The 10,949-nt window shown below is 36.8% G+C and overlaps 1 protein-coding gene across 1 annotated transcript; it reads right to left on the bottom strand.

The window, feature by feature from the left end:
- Positions 1-640: 640 nt before the first annotated feature.
- Positions 641-2,088, bottom strand: LOC149018802 (uncharacterized). The gene is made up of 2 exons (XM_089153973.1): positions 1,886-2,088; positions 641-1,472 (listed from the first exon to the last, which is right to left on the bottom strand). Exons 1-2 carry the CDS (start codon positions 2,086-2,088, stop codon positions 641-643), a joined length of 1,035 nt encoding a protein of 344 aa, XP_089010099.1.
- Between the last annotated feature and the right edge of the window lie 8,861 nt (positions 2,089-10,949).

The following is a 10,949-nucleotide window of genomic DNA, read 5'->3' as shown; positions in this document are numbered from 1 at the left end:
AAAAATAAACTATCAAACAAGCCAACAAAGAGATGGTAAGAAACTACAAAACTACATAATAAGTATTAAGTTATTAACAATTAAGTATTTAAGTAATAACATGAAAATTTAAGTTACTTTCAACTCACCAACCAAATGCAATGGATGTTTCTATTGCCTTTCCCACCTCTCTTGGATGATATCAAGGAATTTTTGGTTGCCCTTAGGATATACTTTCCTAACCATCTCCTTCATCATCTCCATTGCTGCCCATATATGTGGTAAACCTTTGTTGATCTACCAACTTCAAGACTATCACCATAGGGTCTAGAAGCTTCACAACAATTGTTAGATTTCCCCAGAAGGTATCACTACATATGGTAGCAACACCCCCAATTGCAAAGTCCGATGCATCTGTGTGCACCTCGAAGGGCTTGCCATAGTCTGGCAAGGCAAGCACCGCTTCCTCCATTACCGCCTTCTTAAGGTCCTCAAAGGCTTGTTGGCACCACTCTTTTACTTTTAAAACAGCTCCGGGGACCCGGTTACAACTCTTTTAATACAACTTAAGTGGGCCCTTGCATCAACCTTTTCAAAATAAAGGGCTGCTGCCTCGGGCAAGGTTGACTTGGCTCAGTTCAACTAGACCATGCTGCTCTCCCTACCGGTGATTCCAATTGGGCCAAGCAAACCACTCTTCAGTTGCAAACATCGCACGTAGTTGGGTTTTCTTCTTCTCAAAACTCTTAAAGGCAATCCAATTTGTAGCAAATCTTGTGATCCCAGGCCTCACCAAGTCACCACCACATATCCTCCTCAACATATCCAAAGCATACCCATGGTTATATGTGAATGTGGTCACATTTCGAACCCGTTGAACAACATTCTTCACAAATTTGACTTGCCCCATGTCTTTCAGCATTAAATCAATACAATGTGCCGCACAAGGAGTCCAGAAGAGCCTATACCTGGGATTCTCCATCAACTTCATCCCAACCTTCTTGAAATTGGAGCCATTATTAGTGACAATCTGCACCACGTGTTCGACTACAACCTCTTTCACCACACTTTTCAGCAACCCATATATGTATCTTGCATTCTTCTTGTAACCGGATGCATTAACATACTTGAGGAACAATGTCCTCCCATCACAATTCAACATATAATTGATGATAGATTGTCTAGTGGGACCAGTCCAACCATCACACATCACTTTGACCCCATAGTGTCTCCACATTGGCTTAAGACCATCAATGTAGGCTCTCAAGTCTTCCTTATGCCATGGGAGATATACATTATATATCTCATATGGGGTTGGCCCAACCACCTCATGTCCAGCACCACTGATCTCATCCTCCATCGCCTTATAATAAGGCCCTTGTGCAGTATTTGTAGGAACACTGTGATATAATGCCCACCTAGAAAAGGCCATCCCCACCTTCTCCTTCACATTACCCCACATATGCTTTAATTTCTTCTGTTTTGTCTGTGGCCTAAAAAACAAGTCAGTATCAGTGCATAGTATTTGCACATCAAGATCTATCGAATGGGTCTAGAAGCAGCAGATGTGGCACTGAGTCTAGGTGGAGTAGATGTGGCACTAGGTTGTGATCGTGAGTAATGAACTGACTCTTTGACACTCTAGCTCCTCCTCATACTGGTGCTGTCTCCGCTTGCCCTCTCAACATCCGGATCTCTAGATGACCCTACACCCATGGCCCTCTGTGTCCTCTTGATCTCATCGAGTCTATGAGACTCCCTACTCATCCTGAGTACTCTCTCCATCCCTGCCTCTAGGGATGATGCATCACTTGGATCTGGATCCACAGTTTGCTCTCCCACCTCCTCTAGGCATGCTGTCTGGAACTAATCCCTCTTTGAATTCTTCTGTGCCCTCTTCTCTTGCCCTCCTGTCACACATTTTGCCATTGTTACTTTAACTTCATAAGGGACATTAAGGCATCCAACCACATTGCAGTCCCTTCCCGCTAGATGGATCTTTAGTCGAATGACCCCACTTGATCCAATATTTTTCAAACAATATTTAGACTCTAACTTCTTCCTATCATCCGTCAAAGGCCTACCATGCTGCCAAGCAATGTCTGACATCGTGTTTCTAAGTCTCTAACTCAAAAGTTTGTGCTTAAATCCTGAATTTCTGATATAAATTAACATATATAATAATCATGGTTAAAATAGAAAACCAACACTTTAATTTTAGTCTAAGGCCTTAAAGACACTAAAGTCTAAACACACGGTCACACATTACTTGTAAAGTGTAAACTAAGGTATTCATAAACATCTTGAAGTTTTTGTTCCTAATTAAAAATAATTTTTATACAATTAAAATATGCTTCACAATAATTATTAGATACAAGAAAAATTACTTCAAAAATCAGATTCAATCAATTACATATGTAAAGTTAGGTATTCATAAACATTTGAAATTTTTGTTCATAAATAATTTTTTTTATAATAATTATTAAATCAAAAAACATAGTAAAACACTTTAAAAAACAGGTTCAATCAATTACATATGTAAAGTAAGGTATTCATGAACATTTTGAAATTTTTGTTCCTAATTAAAAATATTTTTTATAATAATTATTACATACAAGATAAATCAAAAAAACATAGTAGAACACTTCAAAAATCAGATTCAATGAATTACATACATAAATCTACTTATTAGAGACAACACATAACAATATCAACTCAAGCCAATATGCTTTGAGCATGAAGCAAATAAAAAAAATGTAATTTTTAGGCAATTTTTAAAATCAGAAAAAAAAAATAGTAGAACACTACAACGATTAAATCCAACAACAACCACTTGTTAATCTACCTACTAGAAACCATCATAGTAAATTTCAAAACATTCCAACACTATTTGATCATGAAAAAGGGAAAAAAAAGGGGAAACTTAGGTTACTTTGAAACAAAGCTTGAAAACTGTGAAATAATCCACCATCAAAGGACCGAAATCAACAAAGGAGTGCTCAAAAGTGGTCGAAATGATGCAAATTATGAAAAACAGCTCAAAAATGGTGGGAAAATGGAGCCGAAACTCCCTGCTGCCGCCGTGGTTTCGCAATCCCAAAGTTTCGATCGAAAAAGACGACTTTTTATATAAGTGAACCGGCTGAACCAGCCAGTTCATTTAACTATTTAACCTAGTTTCGAGTTTTGAACGAAACACTCAAAGTTTCCCATGTTTCCCCAGCTAGTCCAATCTAGTTCAACTAGGTTTTGACCCCAAGGTTGAAATTTCGATAGTCTCGATCGAAACCAGGGACTTTTTCAGTCCCCTTGAGTTTCGTTTCGACATTCTAAGAATGCGAAATTTCGGTCAAAATTTCTCATGTTTTGACCAAATTTGTACCATGCACTCGGGCCAGCTTATGTGCACATTGACTACATTCCCAGGGGTAGCTGTTATATATAATTTAAATATAAGGCGGTGCTTTGCCCCTAGCCCCAAAGCCCAAAGGAGTTCAAACTTTGACCTCCTCCTTGGAAGTATTGGCTTTTTACCAACTAAGCCACCCCTTAGGGTTATTCAAATGTTCAATTTCTCAAAAAACTTTCACCAATCTTTGAGACAACTTGCATTCACCTCCAAATTAGACAGGAAAATAGTAGTTTTTTTTTTTTTTTTGGTTGAGAATTTTCCATTTTTAGACAACAAACAAAACCAAGTGTCATTATTATTTGAGATGTGAATTTGAGAAACGAGCACCATTAAGAAGATCAGAGTTGTTCCAATAACTATTCTAGATAAAATCTAGCCACTAGTTCAAAGAGGATGGAGAGGAGGAACAGTTGAGGGGAGGTTGAATCAAGTTGAGAGGCATTGATTTGTTATTGGGTACGGGGAACCATGAATCATGCCAGAAATATGTGTGAAGGTCATTTCCTATTTTCCAGATAACACATGATCTAAGGGATGGTAGGATGGACCTGATACTATTCCTTGTGCTGGATCACTCCAGAGTTTTAGGATCGAAGATGGAGGAGTTGGGGTAATATTTTCCTTTGATCACACAAGTCCATAAGGGCCTGTTTGATTACATGAGTTTGGAGATTTCAAATATCTAGAGATTTCAAATCTATAGATTTTAAATCTATGGAGTCATAATTTATAAAATCAATTGTTTGGTTAATTGAATATGTGGAATGAAATCTATGGATTCATCTGTGATTTTTATGAATGCGTTAAGGACCTGTTTGATTACATGATTTTGGAGATTTTAAATATCTAGAGATTTCAAATCTATAAATTTCAAATCTATGGAGTTATAATTTATAAAATTAGATGTTTGGCTGTGGAATGAAATCTGTCGATTCATCCTAAAAAACTATTTGATCGACATGATTTTTGTGAATATGCAAATGTATAGCTTTTATGAAATCTCTAGATTTCACCCCTTACCCATAAATCTACAGATTCACGTTTTTAGTGTAAAAAGGTGAATCTCTAGATTTCATGAATCTAGAGATTTTTACAACCAAACGGGTATAATTCTCAGATTCATGAATCCAGAGATTTCAAATCTCTGGATTCATGAAACCAAACAGGCCCTAAATGTTTAGTGTTTTTATAGCAAAGATGAAATCTCTGGATTTCACCCCATACCCATAAATCTATAGATTCACGTTTTTACTGTAAAACCATGAATTTCTAGATTTTATGAATCTAGCGATTTTGTAGATTTTCACAACCAAACGGGTATAAATCTTGCATTCATGAATCTAGAGATTTCAAATCTCTGGATTCATGTAACCAGACATGCCCTAAAGAATCTTGCTTAATTAATCCAATCCCTTATTACCCAAAAAAATATATTTAATCCATTCCCTATCTATGTTGCATTGACCTCTAACTGTTGCGAGAGTAATTAATTCAAATATTAAAGTGATCAGATGATTTTTTATATATTGGGGATAAGGGTATTACATAATTTACTTCCATAGGGTTGGTTAGTTAGTAAAACCAACACCTCTTGGTGGAAGTGGTCCATTTTTTGCTACTCTTTTTGTTGAAAATCTTTCAATAAATTCCTGACGAGTTCTAGTATTCTCCATGTGTAATATTATAATTGTTTACCAAAAAAAAAAAAGTGTAATATTATAATTCTAAGGCACTCATTAGATTTATCTTAGCCTTCGAATAACTCATTAGAAGAGCCTTTTCAAGGAGAGGATTCAAATCGCTAGTGCCTCTCCCCTTAATGTATAAACTCAACCCCGAGGATTACTCGATGTTTATGTAAACTGAATTAGGCACTCATTGGATTTATCTTAGCCTTTAAAATATTCCACGTAGCCGAATAACTTATTGGGAGAGCCTTTCCAAGGAGAGGATTCAAATTGCTAATGCCTCTCCCCTTGATGTATAAATTCAACCCATGTCTCATGAGGATTATTTGATGTGTATATAAACTAAATTAGGCACCTTGGTTATCAATAAATAAATACTTAAATTATTCAAGTGTTGAAATCCTTCCAGAGACCCCTAACACTCAACCATGTATTTTGTAATGTTCTTAATGAAACCGGTTCAATTTTTTGAATTCAAATTCAGATACAGAATCCAATTAAAATTCCGACTTTAAATCCAGAAAAGCTCCATGGGACAGGGCTTTAATAATGTGTGCAAAAATAAGAAAATTTGATCGTACACGTAAACAAGTCAAGTCAAAGCCTCTTTAATTCATTTACCCCGAAAAAAAAAAGAACTCTTTAATTCAAAGAAACTGTGGTTTAAAATATCCAGAGTACGGTAGTTGAATCGGTGGTGATTGTTTCGGAGGTCGACCGTTTTACCCTTTTTTTTCGGTAAAGAGATGTCGACCGTTTTTTATATATTTTATTCACATTACTATTCTTAATTTTGGACTGGATTGAATATTTTAGGAATTTTGACTGGGGGACATTGGTATCTGCTGAGATTTTGGCTGATGAGATCAAGATCAGCCTGAACCAAATCCAATACCAATGTCATCTTTTGTTGTGCCTCAATAGGTAAGGGGTGGAATCAAGATTTAACATAATGAAATTTCTATTCATTATTTTTATTGTTAAAATTTTCTCCAACAAGATGCAAAAATATTGATATTTTACACTTGTAAAAATTGTCAATAGAAAATTTATAAAATCTTGAAAGAGAATGGGGAAATTTCAAATTTTTTTTTTGGGGGAGGGGGAGGGGGGGGGAAAGAAGGGGGAGAACTAATCATGTCAATGTACAAATTTGGCCTAGGTGACTTGACCTATCTTGAACCTAATTGGGACTTAAGATTTTGGCCCTTAGTGTTGGTCATGGCCAAGGGTGGATCCAGATTAGTAATTGTCCCATCTGAACTGTCTCAAACAATCCTTAATTTTTTTTAATCCATGATTTCAGTCTTGATCCCAAATGGGCATGAAATCAACTTATTGCAAAGAGGTTAAGAAGGAATTATTGCAAAAATTTATCTTGTTTTAGGGTTAATGCTTTTACATCTATATTTCCTAACTCCGCCAATATTTTACTGCCCGTCCCAAGCCCAGTAAATGAGGAGGGTTGGTGTGTTAGGTCGGCAGCCAACACCAAAAAAAGTCTAGCCAAACCCCATTTTCATGGATTCGACATTATATGATAAAAGATATGCTAGGGCGTTCCCCAACAAAAAAAGTGATGCACTACACTTTGACTCGGGTGTAGTGATAAGTAAACAAGGGTTAGCTAGAGCATCCCCTATAAGCGATGCGTCGCATCGGCGTCCGGATGCGGTGATAAGTACGCAAGAGTTCCCACGCCATGGACGAATGTGAGTAAAGAAGCTAGTCCAAAAATGTAGGATTAGATTGACATCTTGGAACATTGGATCTTTAACAAGTAAGAGCTTAGAATTGATAGAAGTTATGAGGAAAGAGAATGATTAATATAACTTGCATTCAAGAGACTAGATGGAAGGGTAAAAAAGAACTAAAGAGTTTGATGACTTTAAACTTTGGTATACTGAGGATAAAATAAATAAAAATGGAGTGGGTATAATAGTGGATAAAGATTTAAAAAATGATGTGGTGGATGTTAAAAGAGTCGGTGATAGGATTATTGCTATCAAGCTTGTAATGGAGAAAGAGTTCGTAAATATAATTTGTGTATATGCACTTCAAGTAGGATTTGATGAAAGTCTAAAGCTAGAATTTTGAAGGAATATAGATGGATTAATGCAAGGAATTCGTCAAAGAGAAAAGATTATCATAGGAGGTGATCTAAATGGACATATTGGAAAAGATCAAAGAAGTTATGAGAGACTGAGAGTGTATATGGAGGATATAGTTTTAGAGAGAGAAATGAGGAAGGGATTTCAATTTTGCTATTGCTTTTGATCTATCTATTATAAATACTTACTTCAAAAAGAGAGATGAACATTTAATTACCTTCAAAAGTGGACATCATAGAAGCCAAATAGATTTCTTCCTAACTAGAAAGGACGGATAGATTGTTGTGCAAGGATTGCAAGGTGATACCGGGAAAAGTTTAACTGCACAACATAGACTTGTGGTCTTGGATATGTGCTTAACCCCAAAAACTCATAAAGGTTCAAGGTTAACTATCCCAGGATAAGATGGTGGAACTTGAAAGGAGAGTGCTTGAAATCCTTCGTTAATGAAGTAGTCAAACAAGGAAAATGAGATTTTAAGGGGATACTAATGCAATGTGGAATGAGATGGCTATGTGTATCAAGAAGGTAGTTAAATATGTCCTAGGTGAATTAGAAGGAAAGCTCTATTCTTATAGAGAGACTTGGTGGTGGGATAGTGAGGTTCAAGCTGCCATTAGGAATAAGAAAGCTAGTTTTAAGACATGGCAAAGAATTAAGGATATTGAGGATCTTCAAATGTATAGATTAGATAGAAATGAAGCTAAGAAAATTATGGGAAAAGCAAGAGAAAAGAAGTATGAAGAGTTATACATTAAGTTGGGCACGAAGGAAGGGGAAAAATCTATATGTAAAATAGCTAAGATGAGGGATAGAAAGAGTAGAGATTTTGACCGTGTTAGATGTATTAAAAATGGAGATGGTAAAGTATTAGTATGTGATGAGGACATTAAGAAAAGATAGGAAATCTATTTCTCTAGTTTACTAAATGAGCATAGTTCAAGCACTTATGATTCGGAAGATCACACCTTTTATTAAGGCACAAATTTTCAAACATATATACGTAGAATTTCAATGTTCGAAGTAAAAGAAGCACTAAAGAAGATGAAACTCGGCAAGACACAAGGTCCTGATGAAATCCCAATAGAAGTATGGAAGAGCTTAGGAACCCATGATGGACTAGTTTGGTTGACTAAGTTGTTTAGAAAGATTATGAGCATAGGGAAAATGCCAGATGAATGGAGGAGAAGCGTTGTGGTTCAAATTTACAAAAATAAAGGGGATATTCAAAGAGGTAATAACTATAAGGGCATTAAATTGATGAGCCATACTATGAAATTATGGGAGAGAATAATAGAAACCCGTTTGAGACACTTAACTACAATTATGGAGAACCAATTTGGGTTTATGCCAGAAAGATCTACAACGGAGGCTATTTGCCTAATTAGGAGACTTATGGAAAGGTATAGAGGATGTAGGAAAGACTTTCATATGGTGTTTATTGACCTAGAAAAAGCTTATGATAGAGTCCCTAGAGCGTTAATTTGGCAAGTGCTACAGAAAAGAAGTGTTGTAAGTAAATATGTAGATATAGTTAAGGATACATATGATGGTTTGGTGACAAGTGTAAGAACAGTGGGGGGACAAAGTAATGAATTCCCAATTACAGTTGGGCTATATCAAAAATCAACTTTAAGCCCATATCTATTTGCACTTGTAATAGATGAATTAACTAAAGACATTCAAGATGAGGTCCCTTAGTGTATGCTTTTTCCTGATGATATTGTGTTGATTAATGAGACTCGAGTGGGGATTAATATAAAATTAGAATCATGGAGAGCAGCTTTGGAATCAAAAGGTTTTAAACTAAGTAGAACGAAGACAGAATATCTAGTTTGTAACTTTAGTCATGATCGGGTAGACGATGAAGTGGTGATACTTGATGATAAAGAGATTCCTCTAAGTGAATGTTTTAGGTACCTAGGTTCAATCATAAGTAAAAGAGGTGATTTAGAGGATGATGTTTCCCAAGGAATTAAAATAGGGTGGATGAAGTGGAGAGTGCTTCCGGGGTCTTGTGTGATCGGCGTATTCCATTAAAGCTTAAAGAAAAATTTTATAGGACCGTTGTTCGACCAGCTATGATGTATGATGTAGAGTGTTGGGCTGTTAAAAAGAATCATATAGATAAACTCACTGTGACAAAAATGAGGATGCTAAAATGGATGAGTGGCAAAACTAGGATGGATAAGATAAGGAATGATCATATTAGAGTTGGTTTGAGAGTTGCTCCTATAACACCCCACCCGCCAGTCTCGGTTACTCGCCCGACAACCTGTGGGAGGGAGTGATCCGTCACAGGATCCATGGTCTTACCCATCAATAATAATAAATGCAAGTAAAGATAATCATGAGCAGGAATAAGTTCAATAATTAAATAAAAGGATTACAGGAGTCCAAATACTCCAATAAAATAATCAAGGAAAGAAAAAAGTATCAAAAGAATAATGAGTTCAGCAAAAGCAAAAAGAATTAAATGATCTTCTTTCCAGTTTCTTTCTCTAAAGCTAAGAACTTGGACTCGAGTTATCAAGGTGAGGGGTTTGCAGTTCTTCTCCATATGATGGGCAAACTATCTGGCAACCTGTCTCCTTCGCCCATCAATGGGTGCTATAAGCGCACTCCATGCACTCGTAGGAGCTTTCACACAGGTTATCTCCATTTCCCACTACCGGTGCCACATCATCTTCATACGAGAAGGCTCCTTCATGGGAAACCAATCCATCTTTCGGCGTATATCCTCCATCGTACCAGACTAATATAACATTAAAAAAATAAAGGAATGAGTTCTGATGAACTTAGTAAGAACAACAATAATTCTCATCAGTATGTCAAACCATCAATATAAATGAATATATGATATGTATGAAGTGCAAAGTTTGAATAACGCTAAGATCTAACTGTAAGTCTATAATAGTTGACATGCTTTAAGATATACACCGGCCCTCCTTTGGGTAGGTCTAGTCACTCTAATCTGGCAAGGATTGGCTACCTTTATAGGGATCCTAGGTAAAAGGGTAAGTCTACACCTGGCTCTCAAATCATGGCTGGGGTTAAATCAACACTCTCTCACTACGACCATTGGCATGAGTACTGGCGCATGTCGAGGTTTCCAATCCAATGCAAGTCATAATGATAACATACTAAATGAAGTCCAAATATATCCCCTATGGCACCAACCAACTCGGTTCAGTGTCCTTTTCAACCTAGGAATGAGAACCCTCACTGACTGGCTACCGCTATTGGACTCCATTCCATAACCCTATGGTCATCCACATATTGTTGGGGTGGAATGCTCTTATGACTCCTCACGACACCCTGTCCGCTCCTTGGACGTCAATGAGCCCAACCCTATCATTGTATGACCAATAGTGGACCATTGAGTCTCCGCATGGATTGATTACCGCTGTAGGATGAAACAGAGTCACATCACTATCGTCACGGGTCATCCGGCTTCAATTCCCCTACCGAAAGGGTAATAGTATGTGGGGTACCTAGCCATGCAACTCTAGACTCTACCTAAGTATGTCATCCAGTAGTTATGATGGTGCTACAAACATCAGGAAGCATGTGTCCCATACCACAACCCCTCGATATCTCAAGCCAAGATATCCCACCCTTTCCATCAGAACCACAAACCATCATCATCATCATACCACAGTCATAATTGATACAGCATATGTAAAGACAATACAAACAGCAAGCATATAATAAGATCAACATACTATTCATGGATACAGTAGTATATAAAATGAAAGA

This window comes from Hakea prostrata, chromosome 4 (assembly GCF_041222555.1).
Source record: "Hakea prostrata isolate BN-2017 chromosome 4, UWA_Hpros_2, whole genome shotgun sequence".
NCBI classification, from domain to species: Eukaryota; Viridiplantae; Streptophyta; class Magnoliopsida; order Proteales; family Proteaceae; genus Hakea; species Hakea prostrata.
Note: the sequence above shows the minus strand (reverse complement) of the source record. Positions and strands in the feature narration are given on the sequence as shown.

Excerpts from the sequence above, each read along its gene's own strand:
- LOC149018802 (XM_089153973.1), bottom strand. The coding sequence starts at position 2,088 with ATGTCAGACATTGCTTGGCAGCATGGTAGGCCTTTGACGGATGATAGG. Across the intron at positions 1,473-1,885 it reads GCAAAATGTGTGACAGGAGG|GCCACAGACAAAACAGAAGA; the intron begins GCAAGAGAAGAG and ends CTTGTTTTTTAG.